General features: G+C 39.5%; 1 protein-coding gene across 3 annotated transcripts in view; it reads right to left on the bottom strand.

Moving 5' to 3' along the window:
• Window positions 1–19,723, bottom strand: part of LOC149441443 (cadherin EGF LAG seven-pass G-type receptor 2-like) — a 465,765-nt gene that overhangs the window by 150,665 nt on the left and 295,377 nt on the right. For all 3 annotated transcript variants that reach the window (XM_089657338.1, XM_089657336.1, XM_089657337.1), the window contains exons 16-20: window positions 16,092–16,275; window positions 15,437–15,538; window positions 15,133–15,227; window positions 4,129–4,338; window positions 341–524 (exon numbers count right to left, since the gene is read on the bottom strand). In XM_089657338.1, the coding sequence (XP_089513464.1) occupies window positions 341–524; window positions 4,129–4,338; window positions 15,133–15,227; window positions 15,437–15,538; window positions 16,092–16,275 (775 nt within the window). The remainder of the gene's footprint in view (window positions 1–340; window positions 525–4,128; window positions 4,339–15,132; window positions 15,228–15,436; window positions 15,539–16,091; window positions 16,276–19,723) is intronic.

Genomic DNA, 19,723 nt, shown 5'->3' on the forward strand with positions numbered 1-19,723 from the left:
TTTAGGGAAGCCTATCCTGCCTTCTGCTAATAACCAAACCTTCTATTTCTCCTATCAGTTCATCCCACACAGTTATTACCTTTTATATCACCAGCCCCTTCCTCTTATATTGTAAGCTCTAAGGAGCAGGGCCCTCCTAACCCTCTTGTATTGAAATGTATCATTGCTGTGTCGTCTCCCTTTATATTGTAAAGTACTGAGCAAACTGTTGGCACTATTCAAATCCTGTATAATAATAATAATGTTAGTGGGTATGGAGTGCAACCATTGGATTTCCTTTCTATATATCTGTCAGTCCTGTATATATTATATACACACACACACTAATTATGATACGTACCAATGTTTGGTGTATTAATAGTAAAAGGGTTCAAATATGTATGCTTCATATTACGAGCCACATTCTTCAGGTAGGTTTCATAATGTTTTAGCAAGAGTGCGGTGCCAGCTTCTGAAGCCTGAATGATGGCCCAGTGCTCTTTGGTATCAAGATCCAGAAGAAAACTCCCAATTTTAACAACATTCTGGTATAAGAAAGCATGAAAAATATGAATGAGGTCATGCTATAAAGTGATTCAGAAATTAAATACTGGGTTACAATTTCTTATACCTACCACACATGCAATTGTATAAATCTGCACTTTTATCTAGACGCTAATCACATATTACATTGAAAATGCCTCTAGAAAAAATGTAAAAACTATGTTGCCTTGTTGTACTCTCCTATTCCTAAGGGGAAGCAAGAGAGACACACAAGGGCTGTTTCTCTCTTTGATCTCTGCCTTTTATTTTATTTTTTAATCTCAGAAGGGAAATGTTGTGATATGAAAAGTACAACGAGCTTTCCTGTTCAGGGGCCTGGCCTTTCTGTCAAGGTGCACATACCTTAAAACTGGTGTTCAGTTAAATAAGAGCCATCTTTAACCATTTGCTGCCCTATGGCCAAATGGCGGCCGGCAAATGTCATCAGCGTTCCGGGTGGATGCCATATGGCGTCCTCCAGCACATGCGCAGATCGTGCTCCCGTAGAGCGGCGCAATCTGTCACCGGTCGTGTACCTCGGACACGGCCGATTACAGATCTGAGTACCGGCCCCCGTTGCGGGTACCATGTGACCTGCTGTGACCAATCACAGCAGGTCACATGACAGTTGTATACAATGGATGGCTTCATTCATGCCATCCATTGTATACTAGTGTCTAACTGTGAATGGTCACAGCTAATCACATGCACATGTCATGTGATTAGCTGTGGCCAAATCACAGCTAAGCACAAAAAAAAAAAAAAAACAATGAATCGATGTCATTCAGGTGAATGCTTGCTTATAGCAAAGTAATTCTTTGCTATAAGCAAATTGTGTAAAAAAAAAAAAAAAAAATACTGATCAGTTCCCCAAAGTAGTACAATGTTATTATGGTAACATTGTACTACTTTGGTCATAGTAAAATATGAAAAAAAAATCTTAAAAAAAAATAAAAAAAAATATATATATATATATTTTCATACTGTCACCAGTCAGTGTCCCTGATCACCACCATGCCAGTTATATGATGATGACGCTGTACTGCACTGGTGACAATATGTAAAAAAAAAAAAAAAATAGTGAAACTAATTTTTTTAATTTTTTAATTTTCCGAAAAATTATGACAAAAAAAATACAACTTCAAAAAACTCACCATGCGAGTGAGGTACGTCGGACTGTCTACTTTGCAAATTTGGGGGATATCTGTACTGTTCTGACATTCTGGGACCTCAAGAAATTAGATTGGCTGTCAGTACTTCAGGATTGATCAATATTCAGATCTATACCATAGTTTGTGAACTCTATAACTTTCCTACAAACTAAAAAATACATCCTAATTTGGGTTATTTTCACCAAAGACATGTAGTAGAATACATCTTGGCCTAAATTTATGAGGAACAATTATTTATTTGCAAACTTTTATAACAGAAACAAAGAAAAACGTGTGTTTTTTTTCAAACTTTTTGGTCTTTTTTTGTTAATTTAGCAAAAAATAAAAACCCCAGCGGCAATTAAATACCACCAAAAGAAAGCTCTAGTTGTGTGAAGAAAATGATAAAATTTTAGTTTGGGTACAATGTTGTATGACCACGCAATTGTCATTCAAAGTGTGAGAGCGCGGAAACCTGAAAACTGGCCTGGGCAGGAAGGTGTAAAATTGCCCGGTATTGAATTGGTTAAAGTGGACATACAAGTCACAACGTTAACAAGTATAGTTTTATGGGTGGCATCACAAAATTGCCAAAAACGCAGATTAGAGAACCTTCTGCCTACTCAAATGGGTTGATTTACTAAAACTGGAGAGTGCAAAATCTGGTACAGCTCTGCATTATAACCAATCCGCTTCAATTTTGTTTTGTCAAAGCTCAATTAAACAAACTGAAGTTAGACGCTGATTAGATACCATGCACAGCGGCTCCAGATTTTGCACTCTCCAGTTTTAGTAAATCAGCCCCAATACATTTTGTGAGATTAAAGGCTTCAGCTTTGGCATCATGTTACATTCATATTTAGCGTAGTTCATTTAGTCACAGAGATCTATGAATAAAATAACTAAAAGTTCCATCTGCAGCAGATGAACTTGTAGTTCTTAATAGAACATGAGTGCTATGGTCAACATACCTGTCAATGAACTCATTGACACTTCCTCAAACTCTCCAACTACAAAAACACATACAAAGATGCAGGCAGAGAGCGGAAGGAAGAGTTTGCAGGCTTCCGACATTGCAATGCATTGCAGGCTCCTGTGCAATCCATTATGATACAGTACCGTATTTGCCGGCGTATAAGACGACTTTTTACCCCTTAAAAATCTTCTCAAAAGTCGGGGGTCGTCTTATACGCCGGTATACGGCATACTGACACTGTTTAGGGGGGCGGCGCGTTGCCGCCGCCGCCCCCCCCCTTCCCCCAATGGAAGGGACACTAAGTACAGGGGTGAGCAGCGGCTGTTTCTTACCTGGTTCCGGTCCCACGACGATCCAGTCCAGGAAGCGCGGCTGCGCCTTCAGTTCAGTCACTGGATGTTCGTGCGGCTGCTCGGCTCCGCCTCCTCACCAGTGATTGGCCGCCAGAACTGTAGCTCAGGAAAGGCACACAGGCGGCCAATCACCGGCGAGGGGGTGGAGCAGAGCGGCCCCGCGAAAATCGAGTGCAGGACCAGCAGGTAAGTGGTCAGTGTAGAGGTGCTGCTGCAACCACATATGCTGGCTGCAGCAGCACCATACGAGAACAGGGTCAGCAAGTGTCAGTGGGAGGAATAGTGCCCCATCATTGGTGTCACTGATACCAATGATGGAGCACTATTCCTCCCACTGATACCAATGATGGGGCACTATTCCTCCCACTGACACCAACGATGGGGCACTATTCCTCCCACTGACACCAACGATGGGGCACTATTCCTCCCCCCCACTGACACCAACGATGGGGCACTATTCCTCCCCCCCACTGACACCAACGATGGGGCACTATTCCTCCCCCCCACTGACATCAACGATGGGGCACTATTCCCCCCCCCCCCACTGACACCAATGATGGGGCACTATTCCACCCCCCACTGACACCAATGATGGGACACCATTCCTCCCACTGACACCAATGTTGGGACACCATTCCCCCCACTGACACCAATGATGGGGCACTATTCCCCCCACTGATACCAATGATGGGGCACTATTCCCCCCACTGATACCAATGATGGGGCACTATTCCTGCCACTGATACCAATGATGGGGCACTATTCCTGCCACTGATACCAATGATGGGGCACTATTCCTGCCACTGATACCAATGATGGGGCACTATTCCCCCCACTGATACCAATGATGGGGCACTATTCCTGCCACTGGTGTGCATTGGAAGAGGGGTAGTCTTATACGGCGAGTATAGCTCAAACACTAAATTTTAGCAGGAAAAGTAGGGGGGTCGTCTTATACGCCGGCAAATACGGTAATTTTGAGTGAGAAAACGCCTTTCTGCTGCTTCACTGAATTATTGACAACATTCTCTTTTCTGGTTTTGTGTACATTTCTGTAATGCAATTATCAAAGCATAAAAAAAGCAATCGGGGGAAGAAGATTATTATGAACAGAATAAAGTATCACCTCTGTGAAATGTACATCCTGGGTTGCGGCAAGACTGAAGCCACTTTCCTGGCTCTGTTTATGTAGAATGGCATTAAGAAGTTGGTATGATATGAGTAAATCGCTGCCCAAGAAATGATCTAATTCTTGTGTGAAATTTAGTAGATCACGTGCAGCACTTTGGGCAACTGCAGGACTCAGCATTGACAGGTTACTTTTCAAAATATCCAACTAAAAATGAATGTGAAAAAACAGAAGATATTTACTTTCAAAACAAGTACATTAGACCCTCTCAAAAGTACACAAATAAAAAGGAGACTGAAGAACTCTTCATTGGGGTGTAGAATAAAAATAACTGTAGAAACTGTAGAAACCAAATCTATATAAAGAAGATATGTAAATCTATATAAAGAATCTATATAAAGAATCTATGCATGCATATACAGGTAAGTATGACATGTTTGTTGCAGTATTTTTTATATGCCTTTAACATCAATTTAACTGCATGTTTTCTTATTTAATATATAAGCGCACACAAGCAAAGTACAAAACCCCAATTCCCAAATTTCTATGTATTACATTCCATGATCCCATCCCATGTATTACATCCCATTCTTTCTGTTATAAAACATATCCACTAAAATCAAATTTCTTCATAAATGTACTCCAAAATGTATTGTGAGACTTGTCTTTTGTAAAAAAAATTCTCAATAAGTGTATATTATATGGTTTGTGTGAAAGTTATAATGTCTATATGGTAAATATACTGGAATTTATGTAGCTATACTAGTAATGATGGTGATCAGCAACTTATAGTGTAACTGTGATAGTGCGGTGGGCATTCTGGCATGGACACTGGCAGGAATGGAAACTAACTTACACTGTCATCTCTAGTGACACTAATACAGTGATCAGTGCTAATACTGAACTAATGACACTGGCTGGGTGACAGGGGTGACCAGAGGGGCAATCAAGGAGTTAATTGTGTGCCTAACAAATGTATGTGTTCTGCTTTTATTCACAGGAATTGGCTGCCATTTCTACCTGAACTCAGCCAGATTGCTGTTCTGTGTTTGGTGCTCTGTGTGTTTGTAAACACAGAACTCTGTGCTGTGATTGGCCACAGTTGATCAGCAGGCATACAGCCAAAATCATTGGCTGTAATGTGCTGACAAACTCCTGTAATGTTCAATCACAGCACAAGTCAGCAGGGGGCACGTGCGCCCAAAAACCAGGAAGTAAATTGCAATGTACAGGTATGTTACTGAGCCTGGAGCTGCAGCCTGCCAGCAGTAAATGTATTGTTGGTGGGCAGCAAGTAGTTAAACTTGTAGTAACTGGTCACAGTCAACTGGGCTTGTTCTGTAACGTTATTGTCCAAAAATAGGATAGGAGGTATAAACATTGTGGAACCAAGCTGTTCTAGTTTCATAATACCATTCTTGTTCTACTGTTTCGCCATCTTTCACATCCTGTTCTTGGCAGGGATATCTGCCTTTCTATGGCGACCTGCTACTCCCCATCTGGCCACTGACATCCTTAGGCGGCTGGTTTCTGAGTCTCAATCGATGGCCACTGCCATTGGCTGGGCAGGGATGACCTCACTCCCACACATGAGCAGGAATTCAGTCAGATTCGGCATTGCTGAATTTGTACAGTGAGCTGCGCATGTGCGGTTCACTGTACAGGGGTGGACAGGCAGATAAGTAACTTGTAGGCATGTCTCTTCTGCATTGAATTCCTGCCTGTTCACCATTTTTTTTTTTTAAGGTTCCACTTTAAGGTGTCTCTACTCTAGTCAGTAGAACTGATGAAGTGGCTTGAATAATCTACACGTCTTCACCACTACAAAACAAGTCCAGTTGAGTGTACAAATAAAACTTCAGCGCAGTAAATAACTCCTCAAATTCCTGTGTATTCCAGTGCTGCTGACACTTACATGCGTTTCCACACACAAAAGATATGTCATATAATAGTGCCGCGCATAAATCTCTATAACCTCATATCAATTAAAGCATCCAGACCATGTGATTATGCAACAACAGTGAATACACTGAATACAACTTAAAAGTCCATAATGTATGCTTGATCCGGGCCTTTATAATTTGTTTACAAACAGGTGATCTTTATTGCTTATATCCACATATATTCCTGTAGGTGCTCCTCCACCAGAGACATACATATATACTCTCACCTCCATTTATGACCCAAATTACATAGGTCAAATACCACCTTACCCTTTTAACTCGGGTAGGTATACTGTATAGATGACTCCACTTTCCTCCTCACTCTGCTGCAAACGGTACCGTCTCCTCTTTATCCCACAAATCCTCCGCATATGTAAACAGAAACCCTTGCCATAGTGTAGTATATAAATATAGAGTGATTATTAGAAAAACAAAGTGCACTTGAAGGATTAATGGAATATAACCAAATCCATTTTGTACAGACTAATACAAGATGCTTGTTTAAAATATATATATATATATATATATATATATATATATATATAAATAAAACGTCGTACACACTAACAAAGCTATTATATAACAAAACTAATATGGAAAAAACCCACTATAACAATAATTCAAAACCTCAATTCCCAAACCGAAACACACAACACAATCCAAAAATGAACATTACCCTCAAGTTAATATGTAAAGTCACTCAAAATATCAGTCAAATAATACAGTCACTTCAGTCAATCCAGTGTCCAAAAATCCAGCTTGTCCCTTTCTGTGGTGCTGAGCCCCTCCACTGGCTCGTAAGCGACAAAAATTACCTCAAAAGGAAAAAAACACTACATAGTGTATTATATTAAAACACCAAATTATATCAAAAACTATCGTAAAAATGTGTAAACCTTCCAAAATTGGTGCCAAAGACGTGAATGCTGTGCAAAGTGAAAATTGGTGCGTCATTCAGTGAATACAACCAAAACAAGTGACCACAAAAGTGAAAAACTTCTATAGTGAAACAGCATATATACCCTTACCAGAATATATAAAGGAAAACGCCTTAAACATAGTAGGAATCAGCACACATTCATTCTCAGGAGGGTTCTGTGGCATGGGAATAGGCAATTTTCTATGTTTTAATGTAAGCAGATGTAATAAATTTGTGATATTTAAAAAACGGAATTACACTATATGCATAATTTATACAGTTATTATATGAGCACCCTGGAGGCTTGGGAATGTTTATCTGAACCATGGGAATGATCAGGAGGATTTGGTGGATGACATCCTAAGAGGCATGTATTAAATAGTGAAGCGCTCCCAAATTACCTAAGAAAATTCCCTATATGCATACCATAAATACCAACTGAACTTAAAATAATCAATACCATAAGGTGATGAAAAACATATAAACTAAGTCTATTGGTGAAAAACTAGAATACATAAACACCTCATATATATACCAATCATTAATACCTCATAATTAATCTGTGATGGAAAATAACAAATATAAAATTCATAATAAATACTCAAATATCAGTGATAAAATCAATCTTCATAATGATACTGATTCATAATATAACTAGAAAATCTACAATTTCTGGGGAAATTGTGTAAAGTGTTCTTGCCGCAACCTTTACCAAATGATTGATGAAATGTAAGCAGTGCACATTGCAAGCCTGGTAGTGAGAAATGCATTTCAGCTTGTATTTTGAAGCTCACAGTCCAGCCTGGTGAGTCATCTGCCTCTTGAGTGACCTTTGGTTGTTGCACCTGGAGTGGGCGGAGTAGGCTCACTGTGCTGAGACAGCTGGGTTGCTATGACAACTCACTCTGAGAGGAATGTCAGCATGTGTGTTCTAAACAGGCTTTTTAAACTTGCCAAGTTCACTGGCGATTGCCATCTTCAAACGCTTGTAGTTTTAAAAGTATAAATGCTACCGTGAAAAGGTTTATATTGTGACAAGCACAAGAAACAGACCTAAATTTTGATGTATAGTATGCCTCTGAAAGATAAAAAATGAAGGCACAGTTGCAGTTTAAAAACGTCCCTTAAAATTTCTGGTGTCTAGAGTGGAGTTTCAATGAAAGTCAATGGGAGGGGTGAGGTGCAAACAAATGGTCATATTGTGAAAACTATCAGGAGTATGTCCTAGCCGTGAACATTTTTATAAAAAGTTGGATAGTTACTTGTGAGCCACTGGGAGTTTTCTTTCTATATATAAACTCTATTGTTAATTGATATCATACATAAAAAATTATAAAAAAATATATGTGAAAAATATATAAATAATAAAATATTACAAATTAATTACGAATTAATTAATTAATTGCGTGCTAAAATTAGTATTAATTAAATATTAAAGAAAAGAAACATAGTGTCTTATCCGGGATATCAATTATTTATTTTTAATTTTATTTTCATTTTCATTTTTATTTTTATTTTCTTTTTCATTTTAATTTTATTTTAATTTTAATTTTATTTTATTTTTATTTTATTTTTATTTTGTGTTTATGTTTATTTTAATTTTAATTTTATTTTTATTTTAATTTAATTTTAATTTTATTTTAATTTTAATTTAATTTTATTTTTCTTTTCTTTTTTATTTTCATTTTCATTTTTTTTTATTTTTATTTTTATTTTATTTTATTTTTATTTTATTTTTCTTTTCTTTTTTATTTTCTTTTTCATTTTTTTTTTTTTATTTTTACTTTTATTTTTATTTTATTTTTATTTTTATGTTTATGTTTATTTTATTTTTATTTTAATTTTATTTTTATTTTATTTTTATTTTTATCCAGACTGAATAATAACACCATCTCATTTATACAGAAGGAACTGTCATTCCCACTGCAAATATTTTTTATTTTTTATTTATATTTTTCATTCATAGTTTTTGTTTTTTCACATTGATAAATTAATTTATTTTATATATTTACACAAATCATATATTTAAGTATAATTAATCGATGTAATTATTTGATTATCGGTGGTACACTTATGAATTCATTATATCACATAAGGTAGAATATATTGGAGCGCGGTACACTACTGGCATTCGTGAACATTTTTAGTGACAGCAGGGTTAGCTGAACGTTTTGATATAAGATATGTGTAGGTGGGCTTGAAAATGAAAGAGTGATGGCAGTTTACAAATCATGTTCTGATTTTGCCTTCCACACTGTAGCTTTCTCACTTCTCACTCTAATGTGACTCAGCTGCCCCCTGAGTGACCTTTGGTCCACCTGTGACTCAGTCAGTCACAGGTGTGTGAGAAGCTCTGTTCTAAACACACTACTCAAACTTGCCAAATTCACTGGCGATTGCCATCTTCAAACGCTTGTAGTTTTAAAAGTATAAATGCTACTGTGAAAAGGTATATTGTGACAATCACAAGAAACAGACCTAAATTTTGATATATAGTATGTCTCTGCAATATTAAAAATGAAGGCACAGTCGCAGTTTAAAAACGTCCCTTAAAATGTCAGGTATCTAGAGTGGAGTTTCAATGAAAGTCAATGGGAGGGGTGAGGTGCAAACAAATGGTCATATCCTGAAAACTATCAGGAGTATGTCCTAGCCATGAACATTTTTAGTGACAGCAGGGTTAGCTGAACGTTTTCATATAAGATACGTGTAGGTGGGCTTGAAAGTGACATAGTGATGGCAGTTTACAAATCATGTTCTGATTTTTCCTTTCACACTGTAGCTTTCTCACTTCTCACTCTAATGTGACTCAGCTGCCCCCTGAGTGACCTTTGGTTGCACCTGTGACTCAGTCAGTCACAGGTGTGTGAGAAGCTCTGCTCTAAACAGGCTGTTTAAACTTGCTAAGTTCACTGGCGATTGCCATTTTCAAACGCTTGTAGTTTTAAAAGTATAAATGCTACCGTGAAAAGGCTTATATTGTGACAATCACAAGAAACAGACCTAAATTTTGATGTATAGTATGTCTCTGAAAGATAAAAAATGAAGGCACAGTCGCAGTTTAAAAACGTCCCTTAAAATTTCTTGTGTCTAAAGTGGAGTTTCAATGAAAGTCAATGGGAGGGGTGAGGTCCAAACAAATGGTCATATTGTGAAAACTATCAGGAGTATGTCCTAGCATTTTTAGTGACAGCAGGGTTAGCTGAACGTTTTGATATAAGATATGTGTAGGTGGGCTTGAAAATGGCAGAGTGATGGCAGATCACAGAGTGTTTTCACATTTATGCATGGACTTTTTGAGTTTATTCTAGACACAGTGTTCATTTACTTTATCACAGAATTAAGTAGCTATCTAATGGCAGAGTGATGGCAGTTTACAAATCATGTTCTGATTTTTCTGATTTTTCCTTTGCACACTCTAGCTGTGCTCTGTTGTTCAATGCATTCCTATGGGAAAATTTCACCGCAAAAACCGCGATATTTCTTGAACAATTCGGCGAAACGTTCCACACAGTAATAGCAATCCGATCGGGAACAATCCGCACGTTTTGATATATTACTTGTATTTGTAGTGTAAAAACTGTGGGAGGAGTTAGCGTGGCAAATATGGCTATAATAAGAATAAGAATATATATGTGAGATAACAATAAGTGTTCCTTGCTATGCAAGAACACTTAATAAAAGATGTGACAAATCGTGATAAATTGTGACAAACCTATAGATCAAAATAAATAGTGATTCTTCATCAAATAAATACGTAATACATAAATCCTGTGATAAAACCATATATCAGAATAAAAAATTAAATAGATAGCTACTTAATTCTGTGAATACACCCATGATGTGAGGTGGAAAGCGCTGTATACAAGGATTACATGAGGTGGAGTGGAAGTCCTGAGGTCCCTTGCTGAGCTGCCTGGAGTAAAGGATTGCCTTTGAGGAGAGTTTTTGCCTTGTGGCCCTGTGTGGGTCGAGGTGGGGAGGTGAGCAGGCATTGCTGCCATTGGAGGATTCCTTTTTGAGCACTAGAAGTGAAGATCACAGAGTGTTTTCACATTTATGCATGGACTTTTTGAGTTTATTCTAGACACAGTGTTCATTTACTTTATCACAGAATTAAGTAGCTATCTATTTAATTTTTTATTCTGATATATGGTTTTATCACAGGATTTATGTATTACGTATTTATTTGATGAAGAATCACTATTTATTTTGATCTATAGGTTTGTCACAATTTATCACGATTTGTCACATCTTTTATTATATTATGAATCAGTATCATTATGAAGATTGATTTTATCACTGATATTTGAGTATTTATTATGAATTTTATATTTGTTATTTTCCATCACAGATTAATTATGAGGTATTAATGATTGGTATATATATGAGGTGTTTATGTATTCTAGTTTTTCACCAATAGACTTAGTTTATATGTTTTTCATCACCTTATGGTATTATTTTAAGTTCAGTTGGTATTTATGGTATGCATATAGGGAATTTTCTTAGGTAATTTGGGAGCGCTTCACTATTTAATACATGGTATTTATGACTTATTGGTTGAGGTTGAGTGATTGCAGCTGGAAGATAGGGACGTACCCATATTAAGCGCAGGAGGATATCCCCCCCTTATCCTAAGAGGCATACTGCAGGAGTGGAGGAAAGGAATGAATGTGTGCTGATTCCTACTATATGTTTAAGGCGTTTTCCTTTATATATTGTGGTCACTTGTTTTGGTTGTAGTCACTGAGTAACGCACCAATTTTCACTTTGCACAGCATTCACGTCTTTGGCACCAATTTTGGAAGGTTTACACATTTTTTCCATAGTTTTTGATATATTTTGGTGTTTTAAGATAATACACTGTAGTGTTTCTTTTTCCTTTTAATGTAATTTTTGTCGCTTACGAGCCAGTGGAGGGGCTCAGCACCAAAGAAAGGGACAAGCTGGATTTTTGGACACTTGATTGATTGAAGTGACTGTATTATTTGACTGATATTTTGAGTGACTTTACATGTTAACTTGAGGGTAATGTTCATTTTTGGATTGTGTTGTGTGTTTAGGTTTGGGAATTGAGGTTTTGAATTATTGTTATAGTGGGTTTTTTCCATATTAGTTTTGTGATATAATAATTTGCACTTTCAAGGGTGAGAGTGATTTCTCTAGTATGTGAAGGGTTTTTATATATATATATATTTTTTTTTTGGTAGGTGACACCGCAATTTATATATATACACTAACAAAACTGTCTATGCCAGCTTTATGTAGAAAAGTGTTTTTGCAAACTTTACAAAAAAGGAGATAACCTTTACTCTCATTTCTGAAAAGTTGTAACCACGGCTTGGGCCAGATTATAGCCACGGTCTGGGCGTTAGGCCAGATATGGTGTAAAAGATAAGGCAGAAACTTGGGTGTAATGCAGACATCATACTAATAATTTTTGAGTTAAGGTAAAGATAATGTACATGTATTTGATTAGATGGTCTGAAAGTGTGTTATCTGGAGTCTACCCAAAGGCTACAGTATAAAAACCTTGATGTTATGCCAATAAAGCTGAAGTGTTTGCAATCGCAACTGAGGTGACTTGAGTGCACTCACTTTCCGAAATCTCATAGCTGTGTCCAGTTGTGACCATTGATACCCGAGGGGGCCCCCAAGGAACAGGAAAAAGACCATCTACCTACCTGCAGCACTCACATTTTAAAGTGTCCTGCTGGGACACCAGAGTAAAAAAAACCTTGTTATAATGTATTTTCAATATGTTCAAGAATTTCCAAGATGGCGGCTCGTAAACTTCCAGTTTAGCGGCTTGACGTCGGTGGCCCACCCATCGTCATCAGCCCGGGGTGGGCCGATGACATCAAGCCACTATACCAGAAATTTACAAGCCGCCATCTTGGAAATTCCTGAACACTTTGAAAATACAGTGGGGCAAAAAAGTATTTAGTCAGCTACCAATTGTGCAAGTTCTCCCACTTAAAAAGATGAGAGAGGCCTGTAATTGGCATCATAGATAGACCTCAACTATGAGAGACAAAATGAGAAAACAAATCCAGACAATCACATTGGCTGATTTGGAAAGAATTTATTTGCAAATTATGGTGGAAAATAAGTATTAGGTCAATATCAAAAGTTCATCTCAATACTTTGTTATATATCCTTTGTTGGCAATGACAGAGGTCAAACGTTTCCTGTAAGTCTTCACAAGGTTGGCACACACTGTTGCTGGTATGTTGGCCCATTCCTCCATGCAGATCTCCTCTAGAGCAGTGATGTTTTGGGGCTGTCGCTGGGCAACACGGACTTTCAACTCCCTCCAAAGGTTTTCTATGGGGTTGAGATCTGGAGACTGGCTAGGCCACTCCAGGACCTTGAAATGTTTCTTACGAAGCCACTCCTTCGTTGCCCGGGCGGTATGTTTGGGATCATTGTCATGTTGGAAGACCCAGCCTCGTTTCATCTGCCCTTGCTGATGGAAGGAGGTTTGCACTCAAAAATCTCACGATACATGGCCCCATTCATTCTGTCCTGTACATGGATCAGTCGTCCTGGTCCCTTTGCGGAGAAACAGCCCCAAAGCATGATGTTGCCACCCCCATGCTTCACAGTAGGTATGGTGTTCTTTGGATGCAACTCAGCATTCTCTCTCCTCCAAACACGACGAGTTGTGTTTCTACCAAACAGTTCGATTTTGGTTTCATCTGACCATATGACATTCTCCCAATCCTCTTCTGGATCATCCAAATGCTCTCTAGCAAACTTCAGACGGGCCCGGACATGTACTAGCTTAAGCATGCGGGCACGTCTGGCACTGCAGGATCTGAGTCACAGGCGGCGTAGTGTGTTACTGATGGTAGCCTTTGTTACGTTGGTCCCAGCTCTCTGCAGGTCATTCACTAGGTCCCCCGTGTGGTCCTGGGATTTTTGCTCACCGTTCTTGTGATCATTTTGACCCCACGGGGTGAGATCTTGCGTGGAGCCCCAGATCGAGGGAGATTATCAGTGGTCTTGTATGTCTTCCATTTTCTAATTATTGCTCCCACAGTTGATTTGTTCACACCAAGCTGCTTGTCTATTGCAGATTCAGTCTTCCCAGCCTGGTGCAGGTCTACAATTTTGTTTCTGGTGACCTTCGACAGCTCATTGGTCTTCACCATAGTGGAGTTTGGAGTGTGACTGTTTGAGGTTGTGGACAGGTGTCTTTTATACTGATAACAAGTTCAAACAGGTGCCATTGATACAGGTAATGAGTGCAGGACAGAGGAGCCTCTTAAAGAAGAAGGTACAGGTCTGTGAGAGCCAGAAATCTTGCTTGTTTGTAGGTGACCAAATACTTATTTTCCACCATAATTTGCAAATAAATTCTTTCCAAATCAGCCAATGTGATTGTCTGGATTTTTTTTCTCATTTTATCTCTCATAGTTGAGGTCTACCTATGATGCCAATTACAGGCCTCTCTCATCTTTTTAAGTGGGAGAACTTGTACAATTGGTGGCTGACTAAATACTTTTTTGCCCCACTGTACATTATAACAAGGTTTGACACTTTTAAATGTGAGTGCACTTTGTTCTTTTAATAAATCATGCTATATTTATATTCTACACTATAGCAAGCGTTTCTGTTTATATATGCGGAGGATTTGTGGGATAAAGAGGAGATGGTACCGTTTGCAGCAGAGTGAGGAAAGAAAGTGGAGTCATCTATACAGTGTACCTACCCGGGTTAAAAGGGAAAGGCGGTATTTGACCTATGCAATTTGGGTCATAAAAGGAGGTGAGAGTATATATGTACTGTATGTCTCTGGTGGAGGAGCACCTATAGGAATATATGTGGATATAAGCAATAAAGAGCACTGGTTTGTGAACAAATTACAAAGGCATGGACCAAGCACACATTATGGACTTTTAAGTTGTATTCAGCATATTCACCGTTGTTGCATAATCATATGGTCTGGATGCTTTAATTCATATATGAGGTTATAGAGATATATATGCGGCACTATTATAGGACATGTCCAGTTGAGTGTTATCAACTACTACTAGCTATACTAAGACCTGGAAAAATGAGAATGATCACAAACATATCATTTCAAACTCTTAAATAAATCCAGATATTTGTGAGTATGTCATGGTTACATACCAGTCCTTTCAGCGGTATGAGTGAGTGGGAGGTACAGTTTGACAAGTTTGGAGGTAGCCAGCCTCTGTGTTCATCACAGTGACGAATAGCAGTGCCTATATGGAGAAGCAAAAACTATTCGATATCTATATCACAAATCAGCTGATAACATTGCTTCAAGTACTACATTTTTAATGTAATATAATGTTTAATGCTGACATTACAACCACACTTTTACTTTAATGTAATTAATTTTTTGTGTCCACATAACTGTTGTACAATAATGTCCATCCATGTTGAGAGCATACGCTTTAGGGAAAATTACCTAAAGAACCCTTTGGACAAGACACAGCTGTTGGCAATCCAAAACGTGTTCTTGGCCACCAAATTTCAGCTTCCACGGCTCTAGGGCAGCTGTCATAGTTCACTGTGAAAGGAAGGAGAAAGGTATAGTGCTTTTCATAGCAATTAAAAAGTAAACAAAACAATTAGGGTGCTCATGCAGACCTTTGCACGGAGAACCGTGAGTCAAAAAGATCAACTGGTTTTAAAAGAACAGTTAGGTGCAGTTTGGGTAGAGGATAACTAGCGCAGTCCTTCAAGAATACCATTATTGAATCTTCAGCACAGTACCTCTAAAACAACTTGCGTACATTTGGAGCAGACTACATAATATAATGAACACAAGATTTGTAGAAATAAACAACTTCTTAGTTGTTAAGAAATAAAAAGTAAAGGAGTACAAACCGTCATATTTCACATGTGCAGACCCACTATGGCCAAAACTATCAAAAATAAAATGTGCTACATACCATGAATTCAAAAAAATCAGGAGAAGTGGAACAGTGTGAGTGACCCCATTAGCTAGACCACAGGACCAAATCCATGCAATATTTTGCAACCTAGAGGAACTCCTTTATAGTCTGAAAATCTAATTAAGAAAAAAAAAAAACATGCACAATCATTGCAGAAAACGGCACCTTCACATCCACTGGCTGTGACTTCTGCAAAAGGATTGTCACATCGATCACACTGGCGCCCTATGACTCCAGATTTACAGGGGCACTGTCCTGTGAATAGATCACATGTTCGAATAAGGGAACCAGTGGCATAGCAATCACACTGTATACAGGTCTCAGCTCCATGTGCATGAAAATGATTATCCTGAAAAGACAAGCGAGGAAAAAAAATAGAGTTAAAAATCTTAACCAGAATGGTTATAAACTATGTAACAGAAGTTAAATCAGTGCATGCCTCTTACTGAACTGAATGTCTCACTAATGCTTTGTATGGTCAAGTAAATGTTCATTATCTTCATATTGTCTATCCCTATTTGATCAATTGCGGTTTTGAAATCCACCCACTGCCATCTGCTGTAAATCACAGGTATGGTGGACCTGACGGGAGTTTTTTTACATTTTTTTCCCCCAGAGTTCCCCAAGCATGTGCCGTGGCTGTGTGATTGAGTCATTGGGTGGGAAGAGCATGATGGGGACTCTGAGATTAACTCCCCATCAGATCCACCTGTCTTGTGCATGACAGTGGATGGGAGTGGGTGGATTCTAAACTTGCTATTGGTATAAATAGGGGCTAAGGAATCCACCCACTGCTATCTGCTGTTAATCACAAGGCAGGTGGACCTGATGGGAACTAGTGTCTCACAGTTTTCCAACCGGCTCCACCCACTGTTGGTGTGCTCCTGTGGCGCTAGTTGGTAAGACTCTGGTGGCCTGCATCCTAGCAACCAATGAAGTAAATACAAAAACACAATAACTATGACCTGTCTGTATACCAATTATGAGTTGGTGTCAGGGATCGCTCCCTTGCCGGCACGCAGCTGTGCATCGGTGCCGGATCCCTGTCAGCCGCGGCGGTGTCAGTGTGCATGCGCGAGAGCGTGCAGGTGCGCATGCGTGGGAGCATGGGATTGTGCACATGCGCATTAGCGTACACATCACCGCAAGGCGGGCTATTTAAATCACCAACAGTTTAGCCTATGCCTTCTGGTCTATAATGTTCTGCACTGCATATCCTGATTCTGTTGCCTGTATCTGATCTGACCCTGACTAAGAATGAACTCCTGACCCGGCTTGTCTACGCTGCTGCACCTATGTTCTTAGACCCACACCTGGCCTGCACCCTGGTTGCTGCCATATCTACCTGCTGCTGCACCTACTTTCCTGCACCCGCACCTGGCCTGTACCCTGATTACCGCCATATCTACCTGCTGCTGCAACCGCGTTCCTGCATCCGCACCTGGTCTGTATCCTGGTTGCTGCCATACCTGCCTGCTGCTGAACCCACGTTCCTGCACCAGCACATGGTCTGTATCCTGGTTGGCGCCATACCTGCCTGCTGCACCCACTTTCCTGCATCTGCACCTGGCCTGCATCTGAGTCTTCTGGGTCCGCACCTGCCTACCATCATCTCCAGACCCACACGGCACTCGTTCCATTCCTGGCTTGGAGCTCTCTGTCCCCACTATCAGGGGCTCCGAGCGGGAATAGAAAGAAGATGCCTCCTCTCCATGTCAGGCTCCCCAAGCAGGTACGTGACAGTTGGTCTTAAAGTGATACTAAATACACACTGTTTAATTTACATTATCCCTTCTATTATTTTTTATTAAAAAATACATATCTAAGTACCTTTATTCTAATCGATATACAGCTGTCACATGACCTAGCTCTTTCCCAGCCAGTCTGCAGAGAAACATAAGCAGGAGGAGCTTCTAGTCCTCTGCTGCTAGTCACATGTTCAAAAAAAAAAAAAAAAACAGCCTTTGGAATACGGAGTAAACATAAATAATATCAATAAACGGTTTTAAATTGGAATACAAATATATATTTGAAATCAAATCTTTATTATTTTGTGGAAATAACATGGTTTGGGTGGATTTCTGCCAGTCACAGGCTTTGCCATGCCATGCAGCAGGGGTGCACAATATCATGTATATATACGTGATTTTGCATTTCCGGGTAGGGGGCATGCGTGAGCCATGCATGTGCCCTACCTGCACCGCCATTGGCAGCCTCACCTGTCGATCACCGGGTCCCGGCCGGTGGTTCCCCGGCGATCGCCGTGTATCACCAACGGGGAAGAGCCCTGTATGTAAACAATACAGATCTCTCCCCTGTCAGCTCCTGCACACCGACTTGTATGGCTCTGCATAGCAGAGCCATACAAAGCAGTGTGTTTTACACTGTAAGCAGGGGCGGACTGACAACTCATGGGGCCTCCGGGCAATAGGGGATCATGGGGCCCCTGTGTCCTTGCCCAAACTCAAAAAAGCCTATGAAAAAGGTACCAGGGGCATCTCATGGGGCCCCCTACTGACCCCGGGCCCTCGGGCAGTGCCCGAGTTTCAAAATGGTCAGCCCGCCCCCGACTGTAAGCACACTGCTTTGTATGGCTCTGCATAGCAGAGCCATACAAAGCAGTGTGCTTACAGTGTAAAACACATAGCACACAATGAAACAGCACACAGTTAACCCTCTGATCGCCCCATATGTTAACCCCTTCCTGCCTAGTGTCATTAGTATAGTGTAAGTGCTTTTTATTAGCATTGATCACTGTATTGGTGTCACTGGGGATGTCAGTGACAGTTAGTCAGTCCCCCTCAGTGTCAGAATGCCCGCTGCAGTGCCACTTTAAGTCACAGATCGCCGCTATTACTAGTATTAAAGAAAAAAATTCCAGTAGCTATACCGCCATTTGTAGATGCTATAACTTTCATGTAAACCAATTATTTGGGATTTTTTTTAGCAAAGACATGTAGCAGAATATATTTTGGTCTAAATTTATGACGAAATTTGATTTTGATCTAAATTTTTTTAATGGACATGTTTAATAGCAAACAGTAAAAAATATTGTTTGTTTTCTCAAAATTGGCTGTCTTTTTTTTTTGTTATAGCGCAAAAAATAAAAAAATGCAAAGACTATCAAATACCACCAAAAAAAAAGGGTGGGAAAAAAGGACAAATTTTATTTGGGTGCACTGCGGCCGGCCAGATCTGGGTGGACGTCATATTCCTGGTCAGGAAGGGGTGTGAATCCTCTAGAGGGCAAGTGGTTAATCTACATGTAATATTCTGCCCCCATTGTGTTTAGCTGGTTAGTGGACATAGAGAAGGAGAGAGGGAGTGGGCTGTCATTTACCACTGTATATATGCCCACAAGTGACTCTATAGTCACCTGGGCTGCTCAGATGTGATATAGAGGAAATGCTCAGCATGAAAACTCAGCATGTGCAAAGTTGCATCTACAGCTGCAAAATCCCTAGCAGAATTGGGGACATGAACAGAAGGTGGAGACAAAAAGCAGCAGGATCAATCAGGTTTTTGGCAGAATACAGAAAACAAATCTCAGAGTGACTGAGTATGAACAGCATGTAATACAGCATTTATTGATCGTTTTTTAAGATGTGAGTTTAGTGACATCTTATGTTCCTCCAGTTTCATGATCTACGAAACTGGAAGTAATCTGTGTCTTGTCTGTGTTGGAACGGTTACCAAAACTGTGGCAATGCTTTCATGAATTTGGCAGATGTTATACCGCTAAGAAAGGTGTAACAAAAATGCTTCACTGAACCAATTGTGTCAGACATGATTTATCT

Source organism: Staurois parvus, unplaced genomic scaffold (assembly GCF_062004578.1).
Source record: "Staurois parvus isolate SC_StPar_1 unplaced genomic scaffold, SC_StPar_1.0 ptg000984l, whole genome shotgun sequence".
NCBI lineage: Eukaryota > Metazoa > Chordata > Amphibia > Anura > Ranidae > Staurois > Staurois parvus.